Source organism: Pagrus major, chromosome 11 (assembly GCF_040436345.1).
Source record: "Pagrus major chromosome 11, Pma_NU_1.0".
Lineage (NCBI taxonomy): Eukaryota > Metazoa > Chordata > Actinopteri > Spariformes > Sparidae > Pagrus > Pagrus major.
The window spans coordinates 23661936-23680285 of record NC_133225.1 but is presented as its reverse complement, the minus strand read 5'-3'; the positions used below and the strand labels follow the sequence as shown (position 1 = coordinate 23680285).

At 41.6% G+C, this 18350-nt stretch overlaps 1 protein-coding gene across 1 annotated transcript in view; it reads left to right on the top strand.

Moving 5' to 3' along the window:
* nek7 (NIMA-related kinase 7) overlaps positions 1–18350 on the top strand; it is a 67866-nt gene that overhangs the window by 41853 nt on the left and 7663 nt on the right. Inside the window, exons 7-8 of the mRNA XM_073476237.1 lie at positions 1960–2067; positions 9454–9548. Of these exons, the coding sequence (XP_073332338.1) occupies positions 1960–2067; positions 9454–9548 (203 nt within the window). The remainder of the gene's footprint in view (positions 1–1959; positions 2068–9453; positions 9549–18350) is intronic.

Below are 18350 nucleotides of genomic sequence, written 5' to 3'. Positions count from 1 at the left end.
TTTCATGATGCCAGAGAACTGCAAAGAGGTGTAACGTTTCTGAAACTGAGGCCGGAACTGCAACACAACTCCACCGTCTTGAGACGCAGTGTCATTTTCCAAAAAAACAAGCTGCCAACACTGCAGGTGCAGACTGTTGAGCTCTCATTATCTTAGTAATGTAACAACACTTCCTGCAAATACGGACCAAAGCCATAATTAATGCTATAGGACTGTCTATCTCTGCAGATACTCACTCTGAAGAATACAGGATTCAAGCAGTAGGGTCAAAGGACTCAGCTCAGCTTCAATGTGCCTTCACTTGTGGATGTTAGTCCGTCCATGCTGCTGTATTTAAACGAGTACAAACTGCAGTTATTCAGGAATTATCAACAGGTCAGACTTACCATGTAGCCTCACTGACATTTGTTAATTATTTTTCCTTATTGATAATATAATTTGAATGCCTTAACTGTTAGAGTAAGAATTAAGGACAATGAATTGTTTACATTTGTTTTTAAATAAATGACTCAAATGCTATTTCCTATATGTTTTGTTTTCCCTGCTGCACAGATAATGTACAGAACCATGAGCCTAAGACCGACTGAACTATGAATTTTGTGTACCACTACACCCCAGGATGTCAGAATAGAGTAATCCTTTATATAAAATGACACATGAAAATTATGCATGAGATTATGAGATGTGCTCCTGAATGTACCAAAACAGGGAAACTTGATGCAGTCTGAGCTTGCAGCTGGATTACCAAAGATTTGAAAGATTTAGACAAAAATTGAAGCTGTTGAGTTGTTATGGATTATCTGTCTCCGACAAGTTTCAAGTGTCTGCAAGTAAATTTTTAGTAGCATACTAAATAGAAATGGAACCAATGGATGGGATATAATAATCTTCTTTCTGTATGCTGCTGTTTCACTCTTCCTAGTGAACAAAATAAAACTGAAATACTTACAGTAAGTCCCTAAAAATCAAAATGGAATGTAAAGTCACTGAATTTTTTCAGTGTGAACGACCTTGTTGCATAAGACAGACGGCTGAAGTGTAGGTGTTAAACAACACATAGACCAGAGAACACAGTGTTTATGGGCACACATGCTTTCAGTAGGGCCCAGTCAAATCAAGTCCTGCATTCATGTGCTTAGGCTATAACACACACACACACATACACCCACACTCAGCTACAGGTGGTGTACTTCCGTTGGACTGACTCTGATTAGGGCACAGGGACACTAATGAACCCTGAGCTCTGGGCTTTAATGACCACTTAACAGAGACCGCCTATTCAAAAGCCGCTTACAATTATATTGAAGCAGTAAATTTCAAAGGCTGATGCGTGTCACATTAACATTACTTTAGAAAAAGCAACAGAAACCGTTTGCTAACACCCACATTGAATGAAATTAATGTTGTCAATAGAGTTGTGTTTTCAGAGAAAAGACCAAATACCAAACTTTTCCAAATCAATCTCCATCACAGTGGACATACACCTTTTGTTTTGATTTTTGATATCTCTATACCATAGGCCTTGTGGCCCCTCAAATTGTCTTTTAATACTGTAAGAGTTAGAATTTATACAGTCCTTTGATTTTTGTAATATAAGATCATTTTTGATTTCCTATTGTTAGTCCCATCACAGGGGGCAGCAAAAAAGAGGAAAGCGTCAATAAAAAAAAAAGTAAATTTAAAAGGCAAGATATAAACAAGAGGTAGCAGGAGAACAATATATACAATACTAACAAAAAACAAACTCATCAGTAGAATTTTTTACCATTGTACATAGGTATGCAACCATTCATTATATTTTCTCTCCTCTCCTCTCCTCTCCTCTCCTCTCCTCTCCTCTCCTCTCCTCTCCTCTCCTCTCCTCTCCTCTCCTCTCCTCTCCTCTCCTCTCCTCTCCTCTCCTCTCCTCTCCTCTCCTCTCCTCTCCTCTCCTCTCCTCTCCTCTCCTCTCCTCTCCAGATATCAAGCCAGCCAATGTATTCATCACAGCTACAGGAGTAGTGAAACTAGGAGACTTGGGACTGGGACGATTCTTCAGCTCCAAAACAACCGCAGCTCACTCACTAGGTAATTAACAACAGTCCATATGTATGTGGATATACACACTTTAACCACACACTTGTCACATATGAACACACAAATGCACACAGACTCGGACACTAAGACACCGTGGCCCCCAGTAATCACCCAGTGTTGGATGTGTTTCATTAGGCTTGGTGAGCCCAGAGCCATGTGTCATGTAGTCATGCTGCCTGGCCATGGCTGTGCCCAGCCCCTTCATAGGCCACTTAGCCACTTCCTGTTGCCTTGACCTTTTAAACCTAACACAGATGAAGACTGGGCAGAGGCCTTCGACACACAGCTCTGATTGTGGCTGTGTGCCATAAAACAAGCCAGCCAACTTTACAATCAGGGTTATTGTTGGCATTGAGGGGTGTGTTTGTCACCTGTAGGAAACAAAATCATATAACATTATTTTTTTGTTCAAAGAGTGAGAATTGTGGCCCAGAATTGCAGTAATTAAGATGTGTCCGTTTGGCTTAGTTTAAGACGAAGTGTGCTAAACCTGAGACTGTACAATCTGAAAAACAGAACAGGTACCACATGTTTCAATGCATTCTTGAAAGCAAAAGGTTTTTAATGACTTTGGGTCTTACGGCCTTGACTCCTTAAGATTTACAGTACCAGGTACTGTAAATCTTAAGGAGTCAAGGCCGTAACTTTAAGAAGAGAGTGCAACAACATTAAAGTGATTATTGATTTCCACAGTATTGGCATTTGTACCACTTCAAGCTTTGTCCTGAGTTACATACACACAGAAAGCATTTTTATACTGGACAGCAACCCGCCAATTTGGCTGTCCTTTTTGCGACTAGGTCCGCGAATTTAGACAGACCGTGGTATATTGGGGGTCTGTTTTGGTCTGCCAATATGACGCCTGGGAGGGTACACTTTTTGCCGCCTCCATTGCTATGTAAATCCAAGTCGTCGATGTCCTGGCAATTGCGTGACATGGGCGGAGGTGTCGATGACGTACACTGTTGTCCGACCCATAGCCGGGAGTTTTAAAAGCAGGAAACAGCAGATCACAGCAGTCAGTTCATCACTTCATCCGCGGACGTCAAGATGAGCAACTGGAAAGCCGCTGAGATCCGGGAGATGCTAACCATCACAGCCGAGAGACTCGTCAATAACCAGATCACTCGTCACTGTTCACGCCCAACTTCGTGCTTCACGTCACGTCACATGTTTACGCCTACCCTAGTGGCGGCTTTTTTGAAAAGGAGGAATATTACACCTCCGTTTCACATAGACAAGACGGCAGATTGCAGCCTTTAACTGGCTGCAAATGTGGCGCATTTTCCAACTAAAAGGGGCAAGAGACTCATATACACCAGTCTACTTAAGTTCAAAGGTGTCCTAGTGTTTAAAACGCAAGCGTACCTATTAACAATTTGTTAACAGCATGTTCCTGCCAGCCTTCATCACTTTGCCCTATTGTTAAAGTCTCTGCACCTTTTTGTTTTGCGTAGCATCACAATGTATAATGCTGCAGAGTCAAGAAAGATGCAGGGCGTCATGGATATAATGGTATGAACTAAAAATGTTAGAAATCAATCCATAAAAACTAGCGATGTGCACAACTAGTCGACTGCTGGATTAAACGATTTTCTCTAGTCTGGCATAAAATTGGCATAATATGTGATGAAATTTAATGTCTTCCTCATCAAATGTTGCTTTATAAAAAAAACTAACATCGGTTACTAATGTTAACAACGCTGGTTAACTGATATTTCTAAGATGTTACACAGCAACCCGCCACTAGGGAGCCACCAGCTTTTAAAATACGATTTTGGTTATTGGAGAATGTAATAAATGGTTTCAGATAGATCTTATAATATACACAATAATATTTATAGAAATATTGCTTTCTGAATGTTTTCTTATAAAATCTTAAAACACCAACAAGTCCTGAGAAATGAGAGGTTGTCCCCTATAAAGGCATCAGTGAAAAATGCATTTTCTATATTTATGACTTCTCTTAAGTCCTAAAAAATGTTTTTATTGACAGTAGAATTGTCAGGAAATTGTTTGATACTTGTGTTTTCGTTAAAAAATATAGCGTTAGAATTATTTTCTTATTTTCACTAGTAATGTACTTAATAGAGATAAACTGATCATCTGCCCATCCTGATCTGATATTTGAATGAATTTAGAAATATACTTTGGCTCTGATGCAGCTGCCTCTCTCTGACCATAGTCATCACTCGGTGGTTTCACTCAATTTCCTACCCACAATACTATCTGATAGGTTACATGTCATGACTAATAGCCTATCAACACTGAATAATCTGAATCTGAAAGTCACCTGTAACTAAAGTTAACAAATGAATGCAGTGGAGTAAAATTACTACAATTAATACACCTTTTCCCTCCAAAATGTAGTGTGTAATGTGGAAATATAAAGTAACTGAAAATGGAAATACTCATCTAAAGTACAAGTACCTCATAATTGTGTTGAAGTACACTACTTGAGTAAATTCTTACATTCCCTACAGATTGTTTTAAATTATGGCACAAAGTTTTTAATTTTTACAGCAAATAAATATGTGTTCTGTAATAGTTGAAAAACAAAACCAAAAATAAGTCGATCTTGGTACTTAAGCAGCTGAATGTCTCATATTACACAGTGAAATGTGGCTCAGATCATTGTAGAGAAGATGGCCACACTGGTTTAGTCCCCTCTGCAATTTCAGCAGCTTCACGTTGGAAAATGTAGAAAAAATAAATTCCATAGACAAATATAAACGCTGTCATTCGCACTGTCACACTTCCCTATGTCAAACTGTTATTACCACAAACAGCGTGCTATTCTCAGCCCCTGTACAGCAGCAGCCCAGCCTTTGAGAAAGTGTGAATCACATGATCAACTCAATAGAAGCCCTATCAACTAAGCAGCTTGCAGTGCCAGCAGAGGCGGGTGAAAGAGTCTGTGATTGCTCATTAAACGTTGAGTCCACAGCACCCTCTTTAGGCTGATGGAGGATAGGCAGCTCTACAACCAGAGGGGTCAACTGGAATACCCTCATTAATCTGAAGCATCAAGACTGCTTTTGTCAATCTCCAAAAAAATGCCACAAATCAGTGTCACATTTCTGGAAAGTATGCATTTTATATGAACTTGTGTCGATGGTACTTTGTATCTTTTAAGATTTTACCTATGAGGATGTCTATAGAGTGTATTCAGTAGATAATCTTGTGCTGCAGAAGCAAATGACGTCCATAGGTTTGCATGACCTGTTGACACAAGGGACTCAGAGTGCATCATGCGTCCACCCAGTGTCCCAGACTTTCCCCTTGTCATTTCTTGTGGTTTGTTTCAAATAGCAGATTTGCTCTCTGTCTTTCTCGGTCACATATCCTTCTCTCCTGCTGCTGTTTCTCTGACTTGTCCTTCTCCTTCTCCTTCCCTCTCTCTCCCCCTCTGGTGCCGAGTGAAAGAGTAAAGAGAGCGAGAGAGAGGAGAAAGCAAGCTGTCAGAAAAAGAAAGGAGCATAAGATATAGAAGAACGGGTGACAATGAAACAGAAAAAGAAAGGTAGAATGTGCAGGGTGTGAGAGAAGAGAATGTGACAGAGTGACACAGAAAAAGGAGGAGAAAAAAGAAAGCGGAGAGAAAGAAAAAAGTTAGAAGGAGCAGGAGAAAGGAAGAGGAGATAATATGACAGCGTGACAGTGAAAATGAAAGGGGGAAAAAGAAAGCAAGAGTGAGAAAGAGGGATGGAAAGAAAGTGAGGAAGAGGTATGTGTGTCTGTGTGTCTGTGTGTCTGTGTGTCTGTGTGTGTGTGTGTGTGTGTGTGTGTGCAATCGCGTGCCAGCGTGGATCTGTAATGAGCCCAGCCACCCAGCTGAACAGAAGAGCTGGGTGGTGGAGATGAGATGGAGGTCCAGGCATACAGCCTGTCAGCTCCCAGGCTTTCAACTCAGCAGCTCAGCAGCCTGCAGTCTCTCTCTCTCTCTCTCTCTCTCTCTCTCTCTCTCTCTCTCTCTCTCTCTCTCTCTCTCTCTCTCTCTCTCTCTCTCTCACACTCACACACACACACACACACACACACAATTTTTTGTCTCTTACACACTCTTTCACAAACTGAGAGACACTCAGACTCTTTGTCTTCTATGTAGATGTACAGTCTGTATGTACAGGGAAGTGTGTGCACATCCATATGGGCTGTGCGCACACACACACACACACACATTCAGAGTCAGATAGTCATGCACATTCACATGGATTTCCACCATGCAGGCACATGAACAGACTCGCACTTGGTGACACATATGCATCCACACTCCAGGACAGCAGATTGACAAAAACACAGATACCACACTACTTTTTTCCGTGCTGATCATGGGGACGCAGGGTTATGACCAGAGCTGGATTTAAGAGAAAAAGAGCAAGCGAACGGTAGTAACTGGAAGGTTGATGCAGTCATTAGAGGAATAAGAGACTAGCCAATTGGCAGTAGTGAGTAGTATAATATACCTGCAATTAACACCTGTAATGAGGGAGGTGTTAACGATGAGTAGGGGGGAAAGGAAGGAAAAGGAAAGAGAGGAGGGAAACCAAGAAACAGGCTGATGTTGGAAATAATTATGACGATTCAACAGGTATATAAATACTTGGTCATCTTATAAAGGCAAGCAAGCGAGTCATGAAACAGAGAGGGGTAGGCAGGGAGCCAAATGGGGGGCGAGGGCTCAGCAGGACATATAGAAAACCATGAAAACATAATGGGAATATAAGGGGATCCAGAGAATGCTTTCTGACTATGAGATAAAGCCTGCTCTGGTTGTGCTGCTGCCTACATCCAAACATTTAATTTGTTACTAGTCCCCATGAAATGCTTCACTGTTTAAATGGTCCTGTAAGAGCATTAGGTTTGAATTAAAAGATACATTACAACAAGTATGCAATCAAATCAATAACTGTATTTAAATAACCCCAATAATGGTTAATTTAACTGTTCATTCGGCAGGGGGTTAGAAGTGTGGAGTTCTTTATACTGGATGGCATCTCACCTCCTATACAACAACAATTACCCTGTTTCGCAGAGAATACAGTGTTGTCACAGCCATTCACAATAATGGAAATCAATCCCAACATGACTTTCAATTTATTTGCATGAATAAGTAATGTGGCCTTAATTTAGCATGCTGAAGAAGCCTGAGCCCAGCGCTGCTGCCTTTTTTTAATGCAACTATTAGCATAAGAGAGGCTGATTCTTTTTAATCAACTAATAATGAATGTTAGGGGAGCTTGTTCAGACCGCACCAAGAGACCTCACAGCTCACACACACACACACACACACACCCAGGCACACACGCGCACACACAAACCACAATACCAACCTGATGACCAATTAAAGCAATCCCCAGTCCCCTGTTTATTCTTCCACTTGCTCTCTCTTGCTTCTTCTCTGCCTATGCAGATGCTGATTATTTCTGGAATGACAGGTAACACTTCATTATTCAAAACCGCACATTTAAGATAAAAGTGTGTTTCCTCAACCCAATTAGATCTGCACCAAAATTAAAAGTGCTAGCTTTTCATTTCTGTTCCCATAGACTTCAAATGTTATTCCTCCCTGTGTAATAGTTTTATTAATTGCTATTACATTAGTTGAGTTTCCTCCAACCTGTTAATGTGCAGTATGGCTCTTGAGAGTTTGTGTGCGTGCGTGCGCACACACGTGTGTGTGTGTGTGTCTGTGCACTTGTGAGTCGTGGTGAGTGTGCAGTTATGGCTTTTTCCTACCATTTTCCTGCAAGCTGACTTTTCTCCCGAGTTTTTTTTCACTTGAGAGCTGTTCTCACCTACCCAGCTCACTCAACGGCTACCAGTTACCCTCTATAAAAAATCGTCCACTATCTACTTGTTTCCTAGTGCACATTTCTATTGTGGGCTAAATTCTCCAAGATTTTCTTTCTGTAAAGCAATTATAAATAAAAAAAAAAACCATGAAATTATATAGAAGTCAGCTTTAACATTTGCATCTGTTCCCTCTTGTTAAAGGCTTTTGTCTGAAGCAAGGTACAAACGAGGTACAACCGCTTTTCTGATACTCAATTTTTAAGGGCAGATGCCGTTACTGATATGAGGAAGTAAAAAATATCAATCTGATATCAATACATCGGCTTATATACACACATTTTTTTAAAATCATCCCTCACATGTGATTATCAAACACTTGTGACAAAGATATGTAACGGAGAGGATGTTTTAGAGTTTAGCAATACATTTTATTGTGGGAAATGACATCAGTGCACTGAAACAGTAAACTCACTGGGATTTTAATAATTCTAAATGATCCTGAGCATCTTTTTCTGCATTATTATCTTTTTTAAGAAAATAGAGTTCCTTATATGAAATATAAGGAACTCAATTAGTGATCTAAGTTAGCTTATTTTAACATATACAACACAAACTCTATCATGTGCCTTCACTCATTGTCATGTGCAGTTGTGAACCAACTTGACAGAGCCTGTGTAGCTGTCATCTTCGTATTGCAGTAAGCCCCCATTCAGATTTTTGCTTTTGCTTGAGAGGATGTGGAATGAGCAGAGTCTGAGAGCTGCTCAGCACCGGTTTAAAGGCTGGTAAAATTTCCATCCTTTAACCATATGCGATTAATATCAAACCTCTGCTGGATGTGCTTGATAGACTTTTACATGGGAAATCACAGCAAACAGAAAGCAAATGAAAAAAGCAGCCAGTCGGATTCAACTAAGAGAGCAGCAAATATCCACGTTTTCCAGCAGTGTGTTATGGATGTGATGTTGAGCTGCGGTTCCTCTTTGTGTCCAGTTGGGTGAAGGTCTGATTCTCTGGAGCTCTGCCAGTCGCCATGGCAGTTGGGGATTCTTGAGTTTCCAAACCAGAACCAGAAACTGGCCAAGTTTTAAGGCTCCACTGCTGCTCCCTGGGCGCATTCTCCGACTACTGTTTCAGATCATTACCGAGCCCCGCTAATCAAAACTGATTTATGTATATTTTGTGTGTGCGAGTATGTCTGCTGTACACATGTATGCAACTTTGTGGTACTTGCACAATTGCATGCACTGTATTGGTGTGTATGATGATATCTTGATTACTTGAGCTTACTTTGGCAATGTGCTTTAAAGTCTCCCTCTAGTTAGATTTTTATTTTTATTAAACTCTTAATATAAAAAATACCCCAACCTCTAAATGTGTCACTGTTTGAGATTACACCTCAATCCCTCACCTACCTATGTTGATGAACTGGAGGACGCATGGGGTTTGCAATGCAAAATGTTAAAGCTCACTCTTTCTTTGTCCTGTTCTCATTTTTCTACCTCTGTCTGTCTCCTTCTGTCCTGTTCTCTTGCTCCCTCCCCCCCCCCCCCTCTCGCTCTCTCTCCCTCTGTGTTCCAGTGGGTACTCCTTACTACATGTCACCGGAGAGGATACATGAAAACGGATACAACTTCAAATCTGACATCTGGTCGCTAGGATGCCTGCTCTACGAGGTAAACTATGGGAATCTGCACACTCACTGTCACCTTGCAGTCGACTGTAGGAGTGATGTGAGAACACATCGGCTCAGTCACACACATAAACAAACAAACCATCCTCAATCCTGCATTTAATAAAGTACTGTGAATATATACAAAAAAACACCAGCTGCACTCTCATACATGGTTATACTGTATTAACATTTGCCATCACTACATGTCATAATGTGCAAAATATACACACTTTTATACTAATAATATATTCAAATGTTATGTTCGTTTATTTACCTCCTGGTGCCGTATTTTTTCACTGTGGCCTGGCTGAGCTGAGACCTGAAGAATCTCTGAGTTTAAGTTCTTTAGCCTGGGAACCTGCTGAATGTTGAAAAGCCAGGGAGTGAAGGGAACTGACATGGCCATGTGTTTTAGATAAGGCCGCCCAGTGACACTGACTAGTTTGATTAGTCAGGAGCAACACACGGCAGGGCTCTGCTGTAGACCACACTGAGTGGAAACAAGCCCGGGAGGAGGGAACAAAGAGAAAGGAGTGAGGAGCAGAACAATGATAGACATGGATGATAGCAGTCAATCTGATGTTTCACCTTGCCAACCTTCGCTCGCTCGTGCGCGCGCACACACACACACACACACACACACACACACACACACACACACACACACACACACACATACACATTTTCAGAGACACACTATCGGCCATGGAAACACCCACATTTTCCTCCCCTCCTCTCTCCTAACTCCCCTGAGTTGCTGATCACTTGGGCTGCATTTCAACGCACCAGTGACTACACCTTCTCTACTGCGCCTCAGGCATAGAGGTGGAGAATGCGCGAGGAAAGAAGTTTTAGCTCAGCTTGCAGGTCATGGTTGCTCAGAGACCACAGTCCTTCATGCTAATTAGTTCCCCACAATGCACTGCGGCGATGCACGGCTGTGGTTGGCTGAAAGCAGGGGGTGCTGTAGGTCACATTCTGTTTTTGTACTTTTTATATGTGTGGTGTATGTGTTTTTTTTTTTACGTGGAGGATGCTTCTTTTACTGTTAATAAAAAGCAGATTGCTCTAGTTTATATTACTCCTGTTGCATAGTTTCTGAAGGTATCATGATTGCGTAACCACACCAGCATTGCACTGTTTTATTTAATTAAGCTCTTTTTGTGGTGGTTAATTTTGTTAGGGTGAGGTTGGTTTTAGAATTTAGGTTTACTGAAAACTAATTGTGACATCAATTGGCATACAATTTTTTTTTTATATTTCTAAGATTTTTGCAGAGCATTTTTGCCTTTATTTGACTGCGACAGTAGAGATTACAGACAGCAAATACAAGGAATGAGAGAGAGAGATTGGACACGAAACATAACCCACCAGATGTACTCAAGAAGTCCCACAAAAAAAACATCACAGAAACAAAAAAAAATCAACCTTAGGCTTGGTTTATTTGTAGTTGAAGATTATGTCCATTGTGAAACTGGACTTTTGTTGAGGAAGCTGGTTATTTTGAAATTGTCATTGTGCTGCATGTGCTGCATTGATTGTTCCACAGTTTCAGATGGGGCACAGTCCATTGATGTTTTTTGACTTTCACCCTTAGGACACCTGCCAGGGGTCATAGTCAGGACTAAACACTTAGAAAGCAAGATGGAGACCAGAGATAAGGAGAGGGAAGGATGAGGGCTAGAGAGCAAATTTGAAAAAAATGGAGTGAGACTTGTTGCTCCCTGAGGAGGTCAGGAGGCAGGGAATAAAGATGTAAGGTGAAAAAGTCTAGGAATCTATATAGGAACAATATAGGAAGCTAGAGGAGGCAGTAGAAGTCTTCAGAGAGAATAAAAAGACAGAGGAGATAGAAGGTTAGAGAGAGAGAAAGTGCAGGGGGGAAGAAGTGGAAGGGGAAAATAACAAATAGCTAGAGCAGGGTTATAGATTGCTGGAGAGAAGAGAAAGATGGGGGGTGTTCATTCAGAGAGAAAGAACTGTAGGTACAAGAGCTGAGACAGAACTCCAGCCATCAGGTCAAGGTGAGCCATGCAAGGAGCCTGTGGAGATAAAGATTTTACAGCCTTATTGTTACCAGAGCAGCGCTCACCACGCCATGCATATTCTCTTTGAAGAGCAGACCCTTGCTTTCCACTCCTCTTGGTAAGAGGGGCTCCACGGTGCATTCTGTGTCAGGAAACTTACCTCTTTCTCTCTGAAAACTCCACCATTCGTCTTTGCTCTATTCTCCTCCCCTCTGCTATGTTCCCCTCCGTACGCCTCCCCTTTTCCTCACTTAACCTTCAGGCATAAGGAATTCACACAGAAATCCCCGCCCGATCCCTTTGGTACTCATTGATTTCACTCTGAACATACAGTAGGCGCTGAGGATTGTGCAGGTGTATGTTTTGTGTGTGTGTGTGTGTGTGTGTGTGTCCGTGTGTGTGTATGAAACAGCTCCATTTGAGAGAGCCTGCCTTTTTCATTCTTATGCCTGGGGGTTGGGTTAGGGTCCAAAGGGTCCGTCCGTCAATACCTGGTCATTGTATCTGCGTCTATCTTTATCTCCCATTCTCTTTGATCCCTTTCTCCTCCTGTCCGACCTCATTACATCACCTGACCCTGCCCTATGCCCCTCACCCAAACCCCCTACACCGTGGTAAACAGGGATGTTGCAGTCACTGGGTTTGCCTCCCAGGGTGACCAGTGAGATAAAGGGGGGTTTGGTCACACGCCAGTCGATGAGAGTGCAGTCTGCTTAACACGCTCTTCTCCTTCGCTCAGTCAAAACAAGTTCCTAATGACTAGTTTCTAAGCACTGGAATCTGAGTACAATGTAATATATAAGGTTAAAGAGGCTCTATGTAACAATTTTCATGTATCAATCACTTTTTTATTGGCCATATGTGAGCAGATTGTAACGTGACGTGAAAAATTGGACCTTCTCCCTCTCTCTTGGTTTCCTGTAGAGGCCTGTGGATTTGTTTAAGTTGTTTAATGCTGCTGGACTGTGGATTTCTTTATAAAGGATCTGGGTCGGATCTTCTGCGACAGTCCAAAGGATGTGACTTTATGCATTGGAGTGACCTGTCTCAGTGCCTCTCTCTGCTCCGCTAACAGAGAGCAACTGTAGCTAACATTAGTTTAGAAATGGAGTCCGTTAACATTAAGTAACGACTGGCTTCCAGCACATCACAGAAGTTCCACTGAGCCCCTTTAAACATTGTCCGAAAAAATATTGCGTGTATTATAAGAGCCATTCGAAACCACTCTTAAATAACCATAATGTATTTTAAAGGCCCCTGAGAGGCACTTTAACATTATGAACATTGCACATTATTCTACAAAGCATCACATTTTTGTTTCAGCCTGCTACGTAGTAACATTCATGCATATCGCGCACACATACGTCATCCATGATTAGCTATATGCCAAAGTCAAACTGTGATGGCAAGATAGTTAGTAAAATTAAAGGCTTAAAAACACAAATGTGGCTCCAAACTATCAGGAAGAGAATAGTTCGAACAGTTGAAACTGAAGTTGACTACAGTGTACCAAGCACAAGTGCTAGTGGCTACTCGTAGCGCTGCTGAAATGGCCTCAGCACTTTCTAACATTAGCAGCAAACGGTGCAAAACGGTAAGCTTAACACAGTAGGCCTACGTGACTGTATCTGAATGTCAGTCATGATGGTGGTACTTGGAGAGCCTAATATTCGGGGGTGTAACAAGTTTGAGAAACACTGTAGCGAGTATGGAAATATATCTTGGACATCACACAACAGTTAACCATCGTTGTTAACATTAGTTAGGGATGCTCAATTTTTTATAAAGCAAGATTTGACTAGAAACATAATCTATCGGTGCATGTTAATATGAAATTGAAATGTGTGTATCAATAAAATAATAATATGATAACTGACCAGTATATTTGGTGTCGACTAGGTTTAATTGGTTAGTCAACTAATCGTGCACATCAAAACCACCTCACATTTGGCATGATTAGTAACTCTCTCCCTCTTGCTCAGTTCATTCTGTGTAAAAGAGATGCATTTTACGCACACTGTAGGTCTCCAGCTTGTACGGATGTTTTGTGGTTGCTGTGTTTTGTATAAAGCTTAGCAGAGGGGGAGAATATCTTGAAAAGCTTTACTGGAATGTGTCTCCTTCCTGTAGGAGCTTAGCAATCTGTACCTCTGACTGTGCCCATGTCTCATGCCTCCTGCCTCACTTCGCTCCCTCCCCTCTTGTTTTGCTGTTGGTTTTACGAGGCCCAAAAATGCTGGGTTCTCGGCAGCTGGCGTTTGCATGTGATGACTTGGCCCTGTGGCTACCTCTCTATATGTTTTTGAAAATGGGAGTGGGGTTTTTGCAAACAAAGCCTGCTGCCTTTGGATAGCCTTGGTATCTTTCCATTGATTTCATACAATATGTGCAGTTTTTGATGGATTAATACAAATGTTCCTCCTACCAATGTCAGTATCCAGCAAATTTATTTCACCGAATTGTATACTGTATATCATGTTTTTACTTGTCTGTATATTTTTAAATCCATTACAAATGTCTTACACTTTCCTTCCTGCCTTACACAAACTCTGCCTTCAGCTTAAAACATTCAATTCAGTTGTACCTTTAGGAGCCCACTGCACAGCCAGACCACTCTCATATCTGTCCATTTAATATGAAGCTACAGTAAGAAGTCCCTGTACAAGCACAAATGTAGTTTTTACACTTCAGTTTTTTGAAGAATAAACAAATGTGATTATTGGTGAGCTTTAGATTTGTTTGTATGTGGATTTTGTTACTTTTACAGAACCAGGCTAGCAGTGTCCATGCTAAGCTAAGCTACCAAGCTGCTGGCTAAAGCTTTAAATTTAATGGACAGGCAGAGAGTGGTGTTGACCTTCTCATCTAACTCTAAGCAAAAAAGCAAACAAGTTAATACCCCAAAATGTATTCCTTTAAATCCCACTATTCAAATACAAAATCTTAGTTTAGCTGCAGTGAGATGGGGACATAAGAACACTTCCTCTATCAGTTTTCCTCAAAAGTTCAACCCACTGCAACAATCTTTTAACTCATCCATCCATTCTTCATCTTCTTATCTTTCTTCCATCCTTCTTCCCTTTTTAGTGTGTTGAAGTAGAGCAGTGATGACTCCATTGGGTATAGGTATATTTTTAATGACTGTCCCTACACTGTGACTTATTGCCTTGATTAATATATCATCATAAAACCACATGAAGGACCCGTGAGCACATAAAAAAGTCATGCTTTCTTCACTTGTACTTGTACTGTGTGTTGTGTGTGTGTGTGTGTGTGTGTGTGTGTGTGTGTGTGTGTGTGAGTGAGAGAGAGAGAGAGAGAGAGAAAGTGGGAGAGAATATATACAAAATATGCATCTACTTTGCGTGTGTGTTTTAAGTGTTTATTTTGATGTAGCATGTGCTTGTAATTGTATATGTGTTTGTAAATGAGTAAGTGAGAACTTGTAAGAAGCCCTTCGGTCCCAGGCTGTAAGGGCTCCTGGGATAAGGGGGGGGAGAGGACTCTCTCAGCTCCTTTTAATTGGCGTACAGGGAGAGAAGCTGGAGAGAGAGGGAGAGAGAGAGAGAGAGAGAGAGAGAGCGGGATCAGTGTTAATTAAGCTGGAAGGCCCCATCCAGACCTTTTACACGGACAGGGATGCTGGCTTTACATGCCTAGGCTGGGGAGAGTGCAGCCTGGCCAGCTGAGGAAGAGCCGAGTAACAAAGGAGTGTGTGTGTGTGTGTGTGTGTGTGTGTGTGTGTGTGTGTGTGTGTGTGTGTGTGTGTGTGTGTGCGTGTGCGTGTGCGTGCGTGCTTGTGCGTGTGCGAGAGAGAGTGCGCGTGCGTGCATGTGTTCTGCCACCAGCAGCTCACACCCCTTAGACAGACAGCAGGCATGCGTGTGCATTGTATGTCTCTCGAATATCAATGAACCATGCACACACGCACACATACACACACACACACACACTCACACAGTCTCATACTCACACACCAGGGCCTCAGAGGTCAGAGAGTGAGTCAATCATCTAACCCATTGCGACGACACAGTCTGAAAAAAGGAGTAAGTGTGTGTGTTAGTGTGTGTGTGTGCATGTGTGTGTGTGTGCTCAGAGCAGGGGGCCGGCAGCTGTCAGGGGCTAGGAGCAGCAGGCACTAATGAAGCAGATGAATAGTGCAAAAACTCCCAAATACAAACAGGACAGTTGACATTTTTCATCTGTCAAAAGCAGAAGATGCATGAAAATACGACGGGGGTCTTGTTTAACCCTTTGCCTCCTGGTGTCTCTAGCTGGCTGATTTTCTTCTTTTTCTCCGTCTGTTTCTGTCTCACTCTCTTTTTTTCTCTCACTTACTGAGAATTTTATGGTTTGGGGAATTACCTGTTACAAAGCACTAGAAGGTGTACATATATTTGTTTGCAGCAATTAAGAGTTTTCCCACACTGTCCTTTCTGAGTCAGTGAGGTAAACATTAACTGTGAGGAGTCAGCATTTTTTGTGCACACATGGGCACTCACATCCTTTCAAGAGAAAGCAAGTGTCCGCCTGGCACTGCCCGCTAGGCTTTTTTTTTTTTCTCTCTTAGAAGTTTTCTGCCCTCACTAGACTGATGGCATATTTACATGCTGCAGATTTGCAGGTGATGTAATTGCTGGATGGTCAAACAAAAAAGACGAGGAAAGAAGACTGTAACAAAACAGTAGGGCTGGGTATTGAACTTCCATATTTTTATGGCACTGACTGAATTGCCTCGATACTAATGAGTATCAAAAAATGTCTTATACCTGAAGTTACTCTCATTAGCGTCAGTGAGTCAGTAAGCACACAGCATGCATGTTGTGCCACGATCTAATAGTGTAATGTAATCTTTTGTTAAAAGAGATTTCATAAAATTGGTATTCAAATAAGTATTGTTCTGGAATTGGTATGTATCGGTATCTAATTTTTTTTTTTTTTAAATTATACCCAGCCCATAAAGTGATCTGATTATTTAAATGGATCTCACCACTCAGGCATTATCTGTATTAATGTCTTTTCAAAATGAAGTACGTGTTTCTTCAAGTGCTTTTTAATGTTACGGAATTAACCAGTGGGAAAGCCCTGTACTCAGTGACACGCTGGTGGTAAATCACAAATGAGGATTAATTTGTAAGTGTTTTTTGTTTTCTAATAATAGAAATATTAACTATACTTTGTTGAGCAGAACTTGCTTCATGTTAATTAGCATTTTTATAAAGGAAAATAATTACATCACATTACAATCTATTTGGTAGCACAAAGTGAGCAGTGTGCGTACAATGTCCAGCTGTCTGAAAAATATAATTCTCCTCCGTATTTTACCGTTTACTCACAAACATTTTTTATCTGCACACCTTTTACTGGGACTGTGGGAAAAAAAGGGCCACAGACAGTGAGGATAATGGGGACAGGAAGCAGAAAAAGGCAAAATTCTACTGAAAAAAGTCAGGGCTCATGTCTGGTCCGTGTTGTCGAAAAGGTTGGGAACCCCCGTCTTACTGCGCACACCGGCTTGGCCTACCTTATTCTGTTTCTCTTTCCCTGCAGGTGTCTGATCTATTGATTTCTTTGTCAGCAATATGTTTTACAAAGTCGCCCAAATAACACGCCTTGTGTTTTGGATTTTTTCATGCAGTATTAGGTTTTCGCAACAGGTGAACCATGCATGGAGGAGGCTTGTTGTTGATGATGTAGCCTATTAAAACTGTCGGCACCACAAGCTTTTACAATACAACAACGTAAGTAGGCCTACGTGAAACAGGAGAGGTCACAACACAGTCAATGTATTTACAGGAAGGAAGTACCATCAGAGAATGTCTTTCCTCTGTGTGTTTTTCTGCACAGCATGTGAAATTGTCAGTAGACAGGAGGGTCAGAGCGAGGGGAGATTATCCACTAGTTAATCAATAGCTGATGCCGTCAATCTCTTATACTGATAAAGAAATAAAATTGCTAAAATGGGTAGCCGAATGTGCTTTGGCGGCTGTTGATATACCTCAGCGATTCTCCCAAGAAGAGTAAGATCCAATGACTCAAATCCTTTATCTGGTTAAAAGATATAGTTTAAAACAACCAAGATCTAAAAATTGACTGTGACATGACTTGAAACGTATGAAAGTAGTCGGCTGGAAATGTTTTAATGTCCGGCCATCCGTCTGACAGCCGGCGCTTATGGAAAACTCCGATATGAGGGTCTATAGCTGGAATGCTTTGCCTGAAGTTGGGTTTGAAACACTGTGGCAGTATCCCTCTGGAGTGCCATCTGTGTTAATTCTGAGTTTGCATTTTCAAGGATTTAACATTGCTGCATTTGCCCATGCATCTGTGTCTGTTTTCTACTCTCAATCGCTGCAGAATCAAATCTGAAATCTTTAGGTTACAGATATGAGGCTCCATTACTAACGGAGGAGCATCATCGCTGACACACACAGGGATACTCATTTCCTCACACATCTCATCACTGTCAACCACCTGCTGTGCCAGTCTCAGTAGTTGTTGGAGCAGAGTGAGAAAAGGTGTCCAAAGAGAGACGAAGACAGGAAGATCCTCTTAGTGTTCACGTGTGTGTCTGTGCAGATATAAAGTATTAATGTGAGTGTTTGATCTAGAGCGTGGATGAATGTGTGATGGTAAATGATGTCCAGAGGAGAGATCGCCCACTGTGATTCAGCTGCCGTCATCTCCACTTCCGACTGGAAGCTGTGACAGAGACTCTGTCAAACTCTGCCCGATAGGGAACAAGAACTTTTCTCTGCACCATCAATCTCTGACAC